At 34.7% G+C, this 17,368-nt stretch overlaps 1 protein-coding gene across 2 annotated transcripts in view; it reads left to right on the top strand.

The window, feature by feature from the left end:
• The first annotated feature begins 6 nt into the window (after positions 1 to 6).
• LOC111085188 (amiloride-sensitive sodium channel subunit alpha-like) overlaps positions 7 to 17,368 on the top strand; it is a 19,130-nt gene continuing 1,768 nt past the window's right edge. Inside the window, exons 1-9 of one of the 2 annotated variants that reach the window (XM_022382667.1) lie at positions 7 to 45; positions 384 to 481; positions 1,365 to 1,525; positions 3,313 to 3,408; positions 5,269 to 5,380; positions 11,773 to 11,842; positions 12,124 to 12,178; positions 13,160 to 13,215; positions 13,976 to 14,051. In XM_022382667.1, coding sequence (XP_022238375.1) covers positions 32 to 45; positions 384 to 481; positions 1,365 to 1,525; positions 3,313 to 3,408; positions 5,269 to 5,380; positions 11,773 to 11,842; positions 12,124 to 12,178; positions 13,160 to 13,215; positions 13,976 to 14,051 — 738 coding nt within the window. In that variant the 5' untranslated portion in view covers positions 7 to 31. Of the gene's footprint in view, positions 46 to 383; positions 482 to 1,364; positions 1,526 to 3,312; positions 3,409 to 5,268; positions 5,381 to 11,772; positions 11,843 to 12,123; positions 12,179 to 13,159; positions 13,216 to 13,975; positions 14,052 to 17,368 lie in introns of those variants that run through there. The other variant, XM_022382668.1, reaches the window with a different exon arrangement.

Below are 17,368 nucleotides of genomic sequence, written 5' to 3'. Positions count from 1 at the left end.
GCCCTTAATAACGCTCTGTCGTGGACAATATATGGATAACTGTAGGTAAGAACCTCAATTTCTTTAAGCTTTTTCTCTTTCTAATTATAATTGTCCCAATATCTTAGTTATGACGTAGATAGTCACCAGAAATGTTCAGCATTAATAAGAAATAAAAGCCTATAACAAGTAGTAAGTGAAAATGTCTAACCTGTATCAAATATCTTGGTGAAAATTTAAACATATCACAGATAAAGTACTGTACTGAGAGATATATCTGTGTGTTTTTATAAGTTCAGTTGTTTTTACTCACTGATTCATCGGCAGTAATAAAATAATGTTTATCAAGAACATAAGTCCGCACTGATAAAAGCTATTTTGTTTTATTTTATTCTTTTCCAAAGCGATCCAGTTTTCTTTTATCAATATCTCTTTTCAAATTGCTACACTTTTGAGCAACCTCTCAAATTGGACAACTGGAAGAATGTCTGGATCACACAAGGTAAGCTTATAGAATATGTTTACATCCAAAGCTGAGACTAGTTATGTAGTATGCGAACACATTAGATGTTCTTTGCTCTTTACTTCAGAATGGTGAACATTCCACGTTCACCTAATACTTTCGAAATGTTCACGCATAAGTGAGAACATAGATTTAACAATAGCGAGCTGGTTATGGAATGTGGCTAAACTGCTGTAGTCCAAGTTACACATTATCGTGGGTCATTCTTCTTTGGTTTCACTAAATTTTCCCACGGAAAAAGTTGTTGTAGAACTGGAAACGTTTTCTCTGCTACATGCTGTCTTTAACAAGGTTGACCGCATAAAGGTTTAGAGTCCCAATGAGACTGTATCCCCCTCTGTTTTTTTATGAGGGTGACCATGAATGACGTGAGCGACCCATGTGCTTTGTGAGAGGTAATCCTATTGTTGTTTTTTTTATTCAGTGGTTTAACTCCCCCTAGTGTCGAACAGGTTTACCTTCAGATTCTTTATTGGTAAAGAACTGTCTCCAATCTCCAGAGAGAAGCACTGTCTTTCGTCCAGTGTACACTTGCTTGGTTTATTGAAACTGTTTGTTTGTGTCCCACTGCTGAATTTGTGACCAGTCTCTTCCTTCATTTCGGTCAGGTAGGAAACTCAATTATACCTTCGTGATATATTTTCTACTATTATCAAGTTACTACAATTGTTACTTTCCTCAGTATACCAGAGAATACCGGAGTTAGAAGTCTGAGATACTCTAATTTTTAAATATTTATGTAATAAAACACAACTCAAAAGCTAACTTTAGAAAAAAAATTACAAAATGTTTTCACTGAGGTAATGAACGACCTAAAAACGTTAATTTATGCTAAGTTTGGTTAATTTCTTATTCTTGATAGTGGTAACAATGATTCTAAATTTTGAGACTGAAGATTTTATGGAGGTGTTGAGACAGCCTGGAGGGTTCTTATTCATTCATCCTCGGGACTCCTTACCGGACTTTCGAAGAGACTATGTGGAGGTCAACCCTGGTTCCAAGGTGGACATTAAGTTACAAAAGGTATGGTAAAATTATTCCAAAGTGGATATCAACTTAAAGAAGCGAGGTCATGGCTGGCTCCAGTGTGAACATACAGAAGGTAAATTAATGTCGTCGCAAAATTATTTAATTTTTAAATACAAAGGGAGCACTAAAAGAGATGAATCAGTTACTACTGCAAAAAGAATCATCGAGTAGATGAGGATGGATAAACTCTAGATCTCATATGAGTAAAAATATAGTAAGACAACTATTATCTTGTAAAAGTCAAGTTATAGCTGGAATGAATTTTGACATCTACAAAGGTTCTATGATCGTAAAAACAAATAGAAGTATTATTATTTTTTATGTGAAACGTATTACTAACAGTGTCTAATTTATTTATTTAAAATTTTAAACACGAGTACCTTTGCCCATTGTGATTTAATTTCTCATATACATGTGTGTGTGTGTGAACAGCTATATATTATTTTTGGCTCTATGAACTTACTTAATATCACGTCCCTATACAACAGACTGCAGCTTACCTAATATTACAGATTTATGTAATAAACTCCAGCTTATCTACTATCACATCCTTATATAATAGGCTCCATCTTGCCTAATATCACGTACCTATACAATAGACACCATATTACCCAATATCACGTCGCTATACAATAGGCTCCATCTTACCCAATATCACGTCGCTATACAATAGGCTCCATCTTACCCAATATCACGTCGCTATACAATAGGCTCCATCTTATCTAATATCTTGTCCTTATTTAATAGAATTCAGCTTATCTAATATTACAGATTTATGTAATAAACTCCGGCTTATCTACTATCGCATCCTTATATAATAGGCTCCATCTTGCCTAATATCACGTCCCTATACAATAGACACCATCTTACCTAATATCACGTACCTATACAATAGGCTCCATCTTACCCAATATCACATCGCTATACAATAGTCTCCATCTTATCTAATATCTCGTCCTTATTTAATAGAATTCAGCTTATCTAATATCAAGTCCCTATATAATAGACTCCAGCTTACCTGATATCACGTCCCTATATGATAAACTCCAGTTTACCTAATATCACGTTCTTATATAAAAAAACTCCAGCTTATCTAATACCACATCTCTTTTATAATAAACTGGAGTTTATTATATCACGCCTCCCGGTATCTCTGTGGTAAGTCTGAGGATTTATAACGCTAAAATAAGATTTCGATACCAGCAGGGCACAGCACAGACAGCCCATTGTGCAGCTTTGCATTAAGAAATTAACAATAACAACGATTCTACGACAATATTTCAAAAAAATCCATACTGTAAAATGACATTTTATTGCCATGTGCCTCAAAACTCACGTAAACAACAAAGATTTCAAATTGTGCTTCCATATTTAAAGTTTTGGCAATGATTGATTATGTATATTTAAAACACTGAGCGAAAGATTATAAAATACACCTGGTAGTCTTATGAAGAGCACTCCATGATAATTGTCTCTTCGCCGGCACACCACTTTGAATAATTAGTGATATTTCTTTTATTACATAAACAGTATAATGAAGCTACTGCCACTTGTGTTCAGTCTACTGTAAGGAAACCTGGATCATATTAATTACTTCGCCTTTTGTGGCAAAGCCATATAAACTTCAGAAGTCTTGTATGTTGATTGAAAATAGTATAAACCAGAGAGAGCACAATTCCTTAAATTTTCCCATAGAATCTTAAAAAATCATACTGATTTTTCAAGCAAAATTGGACTAAATTGTCTTATGAAATATTGATCAGCCATCGATTTTTTTTCAGAGATCAACTATCCTGAAGGACTCTCCTATTACGAAGTGTACTGACTATGGGAGTGTACTGTCACGCTGGTACCCGAACAAAAAAATGAACCCAAGGGTAAAACTTTTGCGATAATAACTAGGATTAGCTTTTGTAAAATATTGTTACGTATTTGCTTGTTTGATCATTTCCGGTAGAAATTCTTTCCGAGGGACTTCAGTGATCAAGTCCTTTCTTGATTAAACCAGTTTATTCTTTCTCGATACAACTTTTTGGAATACACAGAATTTCCACAGTCACTTTAAACTTAACAACCTTTATAACACACGCTATAAATCACAGTGATTCACTTACGGTGCCTACTGTTCGCTCGACTCAATTATCTATCTGCCGCTGGCTTTCTTTGCCAGACTTATATATATATATACTAAAAAAGAGGGCATCTAGATCACACTCGAGCTGGCGGGCAAATTCATGATTCTTCGAGAAACTCCTGCGCGCATGCTCCTAGCGTCGCTTGACTTCCGCTGTCGAAACAATATATTCATGAGATAAAATCCTATTTAACTAACTGAAAAAAAGATGTTATAAAATAATAAAATGATTGTTGGAATTTCTCAAGAACACAAATTATTTTCCCCATACATAGATTTTTGTGAACTAGAGCACAATTAATTGGTATAGCAATATAAACACACGTGTATTTTCTTTTCTAACAACACAAATTACTGGCGCATTGAATTTCAAAACTGTATTTATCTAGATATATTATTGTATTGTGACGTTGCTTATTTGTTATGTGTATGTAGATTGAAAAATTGTGCGTCAGTCAACATATATCCCCGTGTTATGGATGTTTTGTTTGTCAAAATGGTTAAATATACACATTTCTAATATTTACATAGATACTGGACTAAAACCTATTTACCTATTTTAATAATTTACATACAGAATATATGTAACCATTTTATTCTGATAAGAGACCTAAGTACCGCTCACCACTAAATCTAGTAATCTATGGCCACCTACTACTGGGCAAACCGATAGCTAGATATAGTGTTAATTTTATTTTAAAAGGATTTACTTATGTGAAAATATGATTAGTGCTATGCGTCTTCAATTGATATTTATGGAACTGTTTATTTGAACAAAACTTTATGCTGACAATGAATAAAAAAAAGAGAGAAGTTTATATCAGAAAAATCAACGTACTACATTCATGGACATGGCCTGAAAAGGGTCACTCGCGTGTGCGAATGAACTATTGCTACGCACATACAGTGACTACATGATGTAAAAACGGGTTTTCCTAGCTACCGGACCGTATTCTACTGAAAAATTAATGTGGGCTTCACCCAACGCTCAAGAACCAAATCAATAGTCAAAGAAGAAGGGAGGTAGAGGTCCAGGTGTACCTGATCCTCCCAAGTCACATGGCCAAACAACGACCAAATGAAACCAAAACCTGAATCTATAGATATTGTGTATATGCCACGCCCCCCCCCCCCCCCGATTTAGAGAACCTAACTAAAAGCTTATTGCACAATTCCCCCAATGGCGGACTTATAACGCTAGAAACCGGGTTTCGATACCCGTGGTGGGCAGACAACAGATAGCCCATTTTGTAGCTTCGCACTTAACTTCAAAACAACAACAACATTATTACATAATTGAACCTATTGATTATTGAAGATATATTCTAATTACTTCGCAAGTTACATGTCGGCATTACAATTAGTTTTTGATAATCGAACACGTTTGCCTTAAGTTTTATGTAGTTGGCAGCTTTGGTCCCACGACTCTAAATTTTTAAGTTGACCATGAGATATAAAACAGGTTTTTCACAAGTTGACGGCTTAGATGACTATCAATCTTAATAAAGAAAGTTGTAAGTTTATTAGAATCTTCTGTCAGTCATTTATTCGAATTATCAGTTACTGAATGTCCTAAAAAATGCTGTTTGTGTGTTTGTTACAGCAATGTTCTCAGGAATGTCTTGCTGAAGCTGTCGAGCATCACTGTGGCTGTGCACACTTTACCAGCATATATCCGATCGTCAGGCGATGTGATGAAGTCAACGATACTGAATGTAAGTGTGACGACATTAAAGTCTCGGTGTAGCCTTTGTTGATGTTTTGGTCTTGCTTCAATTAAGCTCCCCCCCCCCATCCCCCCAATGGCACAGCGGTATGTCTACGGACATACAACGCTAGAAACAGGGTTTCGATACCCATGGTGGGAAGAGTACAGATAGCCCATTGTATAGCTTTGTGCTTAACTTTAAACAACAACAATTAAGCTCTTAATTCAATATTTTTGCCTAAATATGACAGTGGGTTTGAAGAAAAATCTAAAAACCTAGAATTATTTTAATTTTTCTTCTTGTAAAAATAAAATTTTGAAAAGTATTTTAAAATAGTGTTAGAATTGCAAAATATTTAAAATGTTTAAATTTCTTAATTTATTGGCTACAGAAAGTCACTTGTTGCACTTTTTGGAAACGGCGATATAGGATCTTTCTAAGATATCAGACACATTCGGAGAGAGCCATGTCAATGCCCAGTTTTAGCTGTTGTTGGTTTTTTGTATGTGTATGTTGCTTTCTGTAGACTGGATCATGTCCTAGGTCTATGATTTCCAAGTACTCGCTTAAAACTCTTTCAGCACGGCTCGGTCCCTGGGACCGACCTCGTAACCATTTTGTGGTTGTTATAGTTTTCATGCTATAACTTTTAAATCAGTAAGCGAATGTTAACGAAATTTGGCAAATTATCGGTGAACATTACAATGCTTTCAAACGCAAAATATCAAATGTTATTGAAGTCTTAAGGTTTGTAAAGCAATGTTTTTCTCATGCCTTTTTTTTTCTTTTCGCATGTTGCCTATCTAATATGCAAAGTAATTTTCATTTTAAGATTAAAAATACTTTTATGCATCAAAAAATTTTCAAATTTCACATGCAAAATTTTTATACTGTCCAGATAGTTATCAAATGTTTGTTAAGAAAAAACTTTATATTTTATCTGTTATTTTCAGTAATGAATCTAGGTACGGGTTCGGTAGATTTGACCGATCTCGTAACCACCATAAAAAATTAGGAAATAAATATAAATTATGCCTCTTTCATTCTAAAATGACAACAAATTATAACATGAAAACTTAAATGTTTAGACTAAATAGCTTAAATCTCATAACATTATACATTTATATATATTTATCATTTTTATTATATTGACCTTTTAGCCATGCCTGGGTAACAATACAGAAGTTTCAATGACGCGGCACACGTGCACTCCAATAACATAAATCTGACCTTTGGTCTTTACAAAGTAACCTGTCTTGGCTGTGTTTTAGTAGACTAGTACTTTGTAAAATAAGGTCACATTTCAATTATTATACATCATATATGTATATAGATTATTACTATTTTAAAAGAAGTTCTTAAACTTATTTTTCTTAAACATACAACAGGAAATAAAGAAGCAAAGCAAACAATTATCTCTTCTAGTTACGGTTTTTGGACTCGGTTACTGCTTGACGTAAGTTGCTAAGCCTTTAAAAAATTTGCACGTGGAGGATATGAAACAAAATATATTTTTTAGGTTTTATATATACTTTTGAATAACTAAAAAATCATAAATTACTATGTCAATACCATATAATTCCACTATAATTTATCAAGCTTAGTAACTAAGCTGTATTTTAGTGTAAAAAATATGAAATTTCGAGCATACTAAAAACACAACCTACTTCCTTGAAATCTTGGTTCAAAAGAAAGAAATGGCATCCTAAGAATTTAAAATGGCAAAGAAAGCCACTAGGGGACATTCTGAGCTTTCGGTCATATATATAGAAGTAAGTGTATATAAGGGAACGTTTCCAAAAATGGAAAGAGGTGGGCGAGGTGCCACTGTGTTTGACTTATTACATGAGCAATATCTTAACAAATATGAAAGATGAGGCGTTCTTATTTTATATTATAGCTTGTCAATGTCGGTAATTCGAGTTACTAATTCGTATGAAACTATAGTCTTAGTATTTTGACATCACTTTACTGTGCACAGGGGCGGATTGTCTACCGGGACACCAGGCTACTGCTTGGTGAGCCGGTGCATTTGACGTATTCTTAGAAATTGAGTTTAAATTTTAATTGTTTAGGCAGTATGCAGCATGTAATATTGCTTGGGATGGTACTTTAATGGCAATCCGCCTCTGGATGTCTTCAGAAAGTATAACCAGCCACTGATAAAGTTTTAAAAGCATTTTACAAACCTTATCAGCCTGTGTTATCATGCTAACGTAGTCTAAACAAAAATCATTCCAACTTATGCAGGAAAGCGTGAGCTAATTTTTATTCCTTTCTCTATTCCTTTACTCTATGCACACAATGAAGAGCTAGTTAATTTGTATTCCAATCCACAATCTGTAAACGATGCTTTTCATTTTTATATTTGATACTCTACACTCGTAGGGATACTTTTAAAAAATATTCCATTCTAGAATACTGATTACTCAGTTTTGTAAGTAACCTGTAACGTAATTCGATACATTACTCCAAGTCAATAACGTAATCAGATTACTTTTGGAATACAATTTTTCATACTCAAAAACAGCAGCAGTCGAGTTCAAGAAATAAAGCAAAATGTAAGTGTCTTCCATTTATTATGTACTACAAGTTCCAGTGTACAAGACTGAGTGACGTTAATGATATTTATTCATAGTACATAATTATATGCTAATTAAGATATACATTAGTTTTATTTTAAACATCTTTCCCCTGCATTCAAGTTAGCCAAACTTGAGAGTATGTATTTTAAACAAGATAAAATGAATTTTGATTTTCTAAAATTTTAAGTTTAACTGGAAAACATTCAAAGAGAGCTTAATTAAACAATCCCGTTTTTTACCAGAAATTAGGTTATCCTTTCAAAATAAGTCAGACGTACATACGTTACAAAAAATCTGTTAGGGGTCTTCCTCTGAATTAAATTCACAGAAAACTAAATTAAACATTTGTCTCTTCCCGAAACGAGGCCTTCCTTTCTATATAAGTCAGAATCATACAGTACAAAAATATCAGTTTAGTTTCTTCAGCTGAATTAAATTAATAGATACTACATTTAACACATCTTCCTGATATTAGGTTGTCCTTTCTAAATTGGTCAGAACCATACAAAACATTGTACTTGAGATTACTTCAGTTGAATTACTTTCACAGACAACTGAAATTAGTTTATATTCCAAATATACCCTAACTTAACATTACACACTTACTTACTTACACTATTTTATATATAACAGCTTCACATTACAGTGTATTTACTGTTATCACATTTTAGTTTTCAAATCAAGCATCGTTTAATGGTAAAGGGCACACATAACATTTGTATTTCAATAGACGGACTTGCTCAAAATGCTCATTGGTCATGCGATTGCGCTGTGGTATTAGAATGTGTCCGTCATGACTAAACAGGCGTTCTACAGGAGCATTTGATGACAAAATGGTATTCTAATTCATGAGTAAGTGTTTCACTACTGGATACTTTATGAGGGAAACAATAATCTTGTCTGAGTCAAGTGGGTGCCTTTTCACTTCCTCTTCTGCACTGGAGTTGATTTCAGTTTGGGTTCTCCTCCCTTTCTTCTGAATCATTTGTGATCTTGGCGTCAAATAGCACTTCATCAGGACGCCACCCTTCCTCGAGAACTGCATTTTCACCAACATTATCTTCATCTCTTCTCTCTGCTCAGGGAAAGAACCATCACAGATGGAATTTAGGAATGGCGTCACTTGCCTATTTAGCTTCTCAACTGTTCATTAACTTTTCCAAACAACATTCAATTGATTTGATGATTGCGTCAATAAGGTGTGCTTGGAAGCGTACATGAAACTTTTTTTTTCAGACAGCTTAGTCTTCGGACTGAGAAGTTTTGGTATTATGTAGCCAAGAAAGCATTTCTTCTCTTCCTGAAGAAGGTCTCGAGTGGCTGAAGTACTTCTGTGTACTCTTGCAAGAACGTAATTTTGTGGGCCTGCAATCTTGCTACACCCAGGCGTTCACATACTTCCAGCAACTGCAATTATGTTAAAGATATGATCTTCTGGATAGCATGGTATTTAGAATCCTACATTGTGACATTTGGGACAACTACTTTCATATTAACAATGTCTTGCTCAGCTTCTGCAGCCAGTGAGGACCTGTGGGCTTTATCCCATATAACTGCACATCTTGCCATTACATTTCTGTACAGCGTAGATGTTAATCCACTAAACACTACTTGGTCAACATCCTTTGAAGAAATGAGGTTTAAAATGAGAGCAGTACAGCGTTGTTGTGGAAGGAACAGGAAATGGAGTTACTGAATTTCACTCTCAAGAATTTCATTCACATTTTCGAATGCTGCGTCACTTCCATGCTCATCTGTTTCCTTTTCTTCCATTTGAGCAAGCTCTCTGAACGCCTTCACAAAGTTGCTTCTATTGTCGGTTACTGTGCATCGTACTTTGTTTTGAATATTGAATGCTGAATGGATTTCATTTAGCTTTGCAGCGATCACATCATATGTGGATCGACCTATTAGTCAAGCACAGGTCAGGGTTACTACTTTTCGCTCCATGACAGGTGAACTCAAAGTACCTTCTATTGTGAGCTGTCCAGATGTCTGCTGTAGTGTACACGACTTTGATGTTTGTTTAGTCTTGTGGTTAACGTTTCTTTCATGGACTAAAATGCCTTTTCAATCCTTTTTATTGGAGTTTTTCAGCACATGAGGGGCTTACGAGGCTGAAGTCCTTCAGTGAGCTAAAGAAAGGAAGGCTGTTCTAACAGTAAAAAAGCTTGAACATTTTCCATAATGAAGTTAAACATCATTGCATTCACCTTTTTTTTTTGGGGGGGGGGAGGTTGCTGAGATTTAGTTTTGAAGCTTTGCTTGCTATGGGATGAATTCCCTGAAACAATTATAATAATTAAACAATTACTTTGTCCCCCTGAAGAAGAAAGGTCCACCTTTCGAATACGCTCGGGTTATAGAAATTTTATTGTTTTATATTAAGACTTCTTGAACCTACGTGTTTTCTGAAATCTTAAACAATTACTTAACAGTTGTAACACAAGGGGTTATGTGAGTTTGAACATTAGAACTCATTTAATAAGCATGTGCTGGAAAATAATTAGAATCATTCTGAAAGTTGTGATTAGGGAAGTGACATTTGTTAATAAATGTATCAGATATTAATTCTAGTTCATGTTGCAGATACTGCTACGGCATATGTTAAATGCTGGGTTGTAAATGCATGATAACCTGCCAAATTTTTGTTGAGTTGAGTAAGCTGAATGTAATTCTTACTTGATGTTCTTTTGTTGAATGCAACTCTTATCTGATAATGATTCGATACTATGGAGCGAAACGTTGTAATTATTAAAATCAGAACTTGTCTGCTGTAAAAGTTGCTGTTTTCTTTTTCAAATCGCAGTACCCGGATGCAAAGTATGAAAAACATTTCTTCATATGGGTTTAAATAAGACACCTGAACGCGAGAACAACAACAACAAACTATTTATGGCTTATACAATGATTTAAAATCATACTTAAACCGATGTCTCATCTTCTACATACTGCTTGAAATTACATTAACAGCAGAGTCTCATTCTCCACATATTTGAAATCATACTTACTGTTATGTCTCAGCCTTCACATACTGTATGAAGTCACGCATACTGTGGTATTCTGTCTCCTGGTCACGCATTTATTAAAATTTGATGAATTAGTGCTATCACATAGTATATGTATCCTATATCCCCAGGCCTACGTGTAAATCTTAACGTTTAACATGTAGAATATTTTGATCTCATTTTAAGAGTCAGTAATATATCAGTGCGGTTTAGAAATGTTTTAACTTTCAAAATATAACACTTAACAGCCTAGCATCATGTGATAATACTGAGAAACGTATAAAGTACGAACTTGTCTAATTTCAGCACAAAATTTATCTAGAATGCTGGCGAGATTTGAGACGTTTGTAAATTAGGCCTAAATGAATTTGTGTGTTTTCACTGTGCTGCAGAAAATTATCTTCAAAGTTTTGCTGGCTAAACGACCCTGCAGCTCTTCGTCTGTGAGTATTACAATCTTACTCCAAAGATATATACACGTTTATCTTAAGAGTTTGAGCAAATTGTTTGTAATTGGGACTAAATGGATCAGTTTATTTTCACTGTGCTACAAAAAATTGTCGTCTGCAATGTTCTGTTACGTCGTAACGCACATATGGCAGCGGCCTTGACAACCGGATAACGTTAATTTAATACATAAAAGTGTAATCATTCTGTGTTGACTCAGTTCGGTCTAACGGGAACATGTACATACACACACTTATATTTGATTTGGGTTGATGATAGCTATGTTTTTGTACACTGAATATACCTTAAGAATTTTGTATTCTTTACTAAGAAGCGCTTGGCTATGAACATGTTTCAGATGGTTGCATCTTCGAGGCAGAAAAGATCCACGTAGATGATTGTTTGGACTCCTGTGCTCCACCTTGTGAGTAAGTACTTAGTACTAATTTAGACATTTATAACGCTCTTACTTTAGAGATTTATAAAGCATTGTTGCCCGATGAAGGGCTGAAAGCTCGCAATAAAAGTATTTTAACGTAGAGAAAAGTCCGTTTATAATTCTACATGTTAATTTACCTATGTTATGAGTCTTAAACAACAATTATTTATAACGCTCTTACTTCTTCGGTATAAAGAACAACGTTTCGTCCATTTTTCTATTAGTGTGTTTTCAAAGTATATGATATATATATATATTGTTCTTTTTTAGGAAAGAATATTATGAACTACAGATGTCATATTTTCAATGGCCCACTAGATTAGAGGTGAGAGAAATATATTTCTATTGAAATTTATAGCCTAACTTAGAGCAGTGTTGCACAAACTTCTTTATACGTTTTGTTGCGCACCTCCCCCTCCCCCCGCACAACCTATTTGTGTATATACTGTGGATGTAATTTTCTAATATTAATTGTTGTTACTATATTACTTAACAGATGTATTATTTGAGGGTAGTTTTAAAATATCTTTATATTTAAGTTTTTCATTTCAGATATAACTTGTATGCTCCTACAGTCATAGCTGCGCCAACCCTTCCGACTTTCCACGCCCCCTTGGGGACGACCCACAATTTGCGCATCACGGTCTTAGAATATCAAATTTTACTTTCTATCAGGAATTTGCAGTTTTTACTTCCTGGCTGTAATATTTATTTATATTGATCATCTTGTACACATATATTTAAATGAGAACAGTTTTTTTTACCTTTAAAAAGGTTGTAATTGGTATTGATTATTTGAGAATTACCCCCCCCCCCCCCAGTGGCTTAGTGATAAGTCTGCGGACTTATAACGCTGAAAATTGGGTTTCGATACCCGTGTTTGGCACAGCATAGAGAGCCCATTGTGTAGCTTTGTCCTCTAAACAAAGTTTAAACCTAAAATTACCGATATGATTCAAATATATCCATTTAGCTTTTGAAATGTATTTTCTAAAATATCTAAACAAAAATACTATCAGTATTAGTCCCGCTAATTACTGCTGGAGCCCCTTAAGTATTTTATAGAGAAGGTAAATAATTTCCCCCTTTTATTTTGTACAGTGCAAAAATAACTCGGTAATTTGAAGCTTAATCTGCTTCATTATCAGATTATGTTTAATGGAGATATTATGCAAAAAAATAAAAATAAAGAAACTCATTACGCATTTCGATTTGTATATTGGACATGACTTTAGTATTTTAATGTCCTTAAGTATGGTAATATTATTGGTGTGGTAACATTTGGTCTTTGTTTATCTTTTTTTAGGAACTTCGACGTCTTCTACCAAATGACTTGAAAAATATGACCTTGGAATTTGCCCAGTAACTATATTTCTTGGGTTTGTTTATACTTGTAACAACAACATGTTTATAATTTATATAACAGAGTTTGGAAATAGGATTAAAAAATTGAGAAGAAGCTGTAAAATTTTGTAAACATAATTAATCTAATCGAGTTCACAAATAATCAAACTTATATCAAAAGCTTAGGATGAGATGTCGTGAATAGAAATATATAACTTTACCGAAGAGACAATGCATGGACTGATTTTATAGAATGGCATTATGCTCTCGGATATAAACCCTTGAAACGCCTGGAATGAAAAATTGTGAATGATACTACTCGTATCACACACAAACTAAACCCATCTTAATGAAAAAGTGTGAATGATACTACTCGTTTCACACCCAAATGAAAGAAGAATTTTTTTTTCACCATTTCAACTCGCCAGCCCTCTAGTAGCTAGTAGATATTAAGTGGGCAATAACATTCCACAATATTAAACGAATTCTCAATTAGTTACCGAGTTTTTCACTAAATTGCAGAAATCTTAAACAATTGGTACCAATAGTTTATCTAGACTTTCAGAGTAATGCTTAGATCGAGAAAGTAAAATTGGAGATCTCGTTGTTTTTTTTTTGTTTTTTTATCCCTGAAGATCGACTAAACACTGCAGCTAAAGGAAGGTTTCAACATTTAACACATAAAGCTTAGTGAAGCCTTCCCATTTTAATGTATTTTCTCTTAAGTAGGTGGGAACTCAAACAAGATTCAAATAATTGATTAACCACTACTTAACAGGAAACAACTTGCGGAAGTGACAGTCAGTTTTCCTGGAAATGAACATATCATTCACAAACATCAACCAAAGTTTGAGGTAAGAAAAACTTTAAAACACAACTTCTGTACACGAGCAGTTGACGACAAATTAAATAATATTGGTATCTTGATCTATTAATACTAATTCTTTGTTCATAACGCTTGTAGATCTGCCGATGTTAGTGATGAAAAAATGAAATATGGCACACTGGTATTCTAATATAAATAATGAAATTTAAATATGGTGTATTGTGAAGTTTATCATTTCTGGTTGTTTTCAAAATGGCGTCTGATCTGATTTTCATGCACATTTCCAGGAACAATCGTTATTCTCAAAATAATGATCGTAATTGAAAGAAATAAGCGATAAAGTTGTTAATTAAATGGTACATATTAATTATATGATCAGATACATAATAATGAATCACACGTACGAGGCTTTCCAAGGAAGTTAATGCCGAGGCATGTATTGGCGTTACCGCGTGTTAGAGACCTGGCATGGCCTGGTGGTTAAAGCGCTCGAATCGCAATCTGAGAGTCACGGGTTTGAATCCCCGTCACCAAACATGCTGGCCCTTTCAGCCGTGGTGGCGTTATAATGTGACAGTCAATTCCACTATTCCTTGGTAAAAGAGTAACCCAAGAGTTGGTGGTGGGTGGCGTTGACCAGCTGGCCTTTCCTCTAGTCTATCGCTGCTAAATTAGGGGCAGCTATCGCAGTTAGCCCTCGTATAGCTTTGAGCGAAGTTCAAACCAAACCGTATGTAAGGAAATGGTGTGATGTATTATCTGACACATTTGCTTCACAATTTAAACAGTTTACAGAAATATTTTGTGTGCAATGTCCATATCTAAATATTATTTGTTATAAATACCAACATCATATATTCAATTTCTCAGAAGTTTCTACCAATAATATATCAAATGTTGAATAGTATAGGTACACTCACTGGGCTAGTCAACATCACAGTCGGCACCACATCTACAGCTTGAATCCCCTTATCAACACTAACAAGTTCCTCGACACCTTTCTTACATCCACTATGAGTAATATCTTGACAAGAAATAATAAGCTTCCAGAACTAGTCTTCATATATGGTTTCCGAAGTTCAATTTTGTTTTTTTCATCCATCCCTACACTTTTAAACACGCTATCTCTGGTTACAGATTTGCAGCTCGACCTGGCATTACGAACCTTTGGTACGCAGCTTGTTTTTCTGACATACGCATCATTTTATTAACTCATCATGACATCAATGTTTTGTCTAAAGAGTCTGTGTTGATCTTGAATGCCTTTATCACATCCATTTAGGCCATCCACGTATTATGCGCTGTTTTTCCCATTTTTCACTGAATACTGACACCTGTCGTATGAAGAGAAGCCGTGAAACAAAAGAACCTTTGACTTGTCTGGAGCTAAGGTTCTTAGGCTGCGATGTTGTATACACTCTTTCCGGTTTCAAGTCCAATCCACATCATGTGAAGTTTAGTTGTTTGAAAATAGCCACAACTAAAACAACAACATGTATGCTCATAATTCTTATCATTGTTCTTTTATATCCTCTTTCTACTGCATCTTCCAGGTGAACCATCATCCTATTGTCAGCCTCTTCCTGACTGCGTGATGCAAGACTCTCGTTGTTGTTTCTAGGGGTTTACATAATACAACGTTTCCGTAGCTAGTTACTGATATTTATCTGTGTCTATCCGATTTCTACGACAAGCTAAAACTTCAAACATTTCTGTTTTGTAGTCATTCAGAACATCTTGCTAATTTCCAAAAGTGTTGTTGGAACCACCTACACGTCTTCTGGTGCAATTCCCTTGCTTCTTCTTTGTACTATTTCTCAAACTGTCCTTCACATGTGTATCCCACACTAAATCCATTCTCTGACCTAGGCGAAACTGCCACTGTATTGATGGAATTATAGATGGTGATGATTTCAAGAGTATTAACTAGGTTATCTTGATAAGTTCAAATATTGATTTTTATCTTCTTACCAGACGTTCCTCAACGTACTTTACTGACTCGTTCCTATTTCTTACACATTGCTGTTTCTGCTACCGATTTTTCAATAATATTTTAGCATTCATTATTAATAGAACAGGATTTTTTGAATAAATGTATCCTCCCCGTATGGGACAGTGGTAAATGTATGTACTTTGATTGTTATAATTCGGGGTTTGATTATTCGCGGTGGACAGAATGCAGATAGCCATTGTGAAGACTTGTATTAAAAATCCAAGAAGAACAAGACAATTTGATAAATGGCTCTAAAAACTTTTTAATCGCATTAACAAGTGCTATTACTTGGGGTTGGTTTCAAATAATTTATTCTGTTTCTGTCTCGAACATATTCTGATTCTCCAGACTCTTCTATCAGCCATTTCTGGCCACGTTACTGTGAACCTGCTGAGACCTACTGTGTTTTCAATAAGACCCATTGTCTCGCGTCATATTTAACTAGTATTATTCTGTTCACATATATGGCTGATTTCTATCCTTTAAAATTTGGTTGAAGTCTTATGTACCACAAAGTTTCCTTTTGTGATTTCTCCTATATTTCTGGGTTCATCTGATCACGTGTCTTCATATCACAAACATCGAGCGGGATGCAAAAAAAACATGGAATACTTCTTGACAGGGAATCTATGTATGTCCTAAAGTTCCCCTTCTTGGAGTATTGAATGAATAAAAACCAAGTAGTAATTCTAATTACACTGAATGCCTGCATCATTTCCATTTGAAAACGTCACGAAATTCCCGTTCGTTCCTTTCTTATTTGATCCCACTGATGTTTCACGATCTAGTTACAAATGGGTCCCCCGGTAGGACAGAGGTAGATTTATGGACTTACAACGCTAAAATTCGGGGTTCGATTCTCCGTGGTGGACACAACAGATAGTCCAGAGTGGCTTTGCTCTAAAACAAACAAGTTACAAACAAATAAGCTATTCAATATAATATTGAGTATTTAGCCCTCGTTCTTATATTACTGAAATTTTGACTTTGAACGGAAGTTGTATTTATAGGTTGTTATAAATGGGTAATATACTGTTTAGGTTTTTTTTATGTCTTTTTATTATGTATTCTAGACTATATCGAATCATCTAAGAAGCTTTCCTTATCTAATCTTGAGAAATTTACAGTTTCTTCGCCAAATATATATGAAAAATAACCAGAAGTTCAACACTTTCACCTTGTCCCGTTGTATCGTTTGTTATAGTCCAAGGAAAGTGCGTACATTTGGCATACTTATAAAAACAGCACAGTTTGTTTGTTTTGAATTTCGCGCAAAGCTACACGAGGGCTATCTGCGCTAGCCGTCCCTAATTTAGCAGTGTAAGACTAGAGGGAAGCAGCTAGTCATCACC

Source organism: Limulus polyphemus, unplaced genomic scaffold (assembly GCF_000517525.1).
Source record: "Limulus polyphemus unplaced genomic scaffold, Limulus_polyphemus-2.1.2 Scaffold267, whole genome shotgun sequence".
NCBI lineage: Eukaryota > Metazoa > Arthropoda > Merostomata > Xiphosura > Limulidae > Limulus > Limulus polyphemus.
Note: the sequence above shows the minus strand (reverse complement) of the source record. Positions and strands in the feature narration are given on the sequence as shown.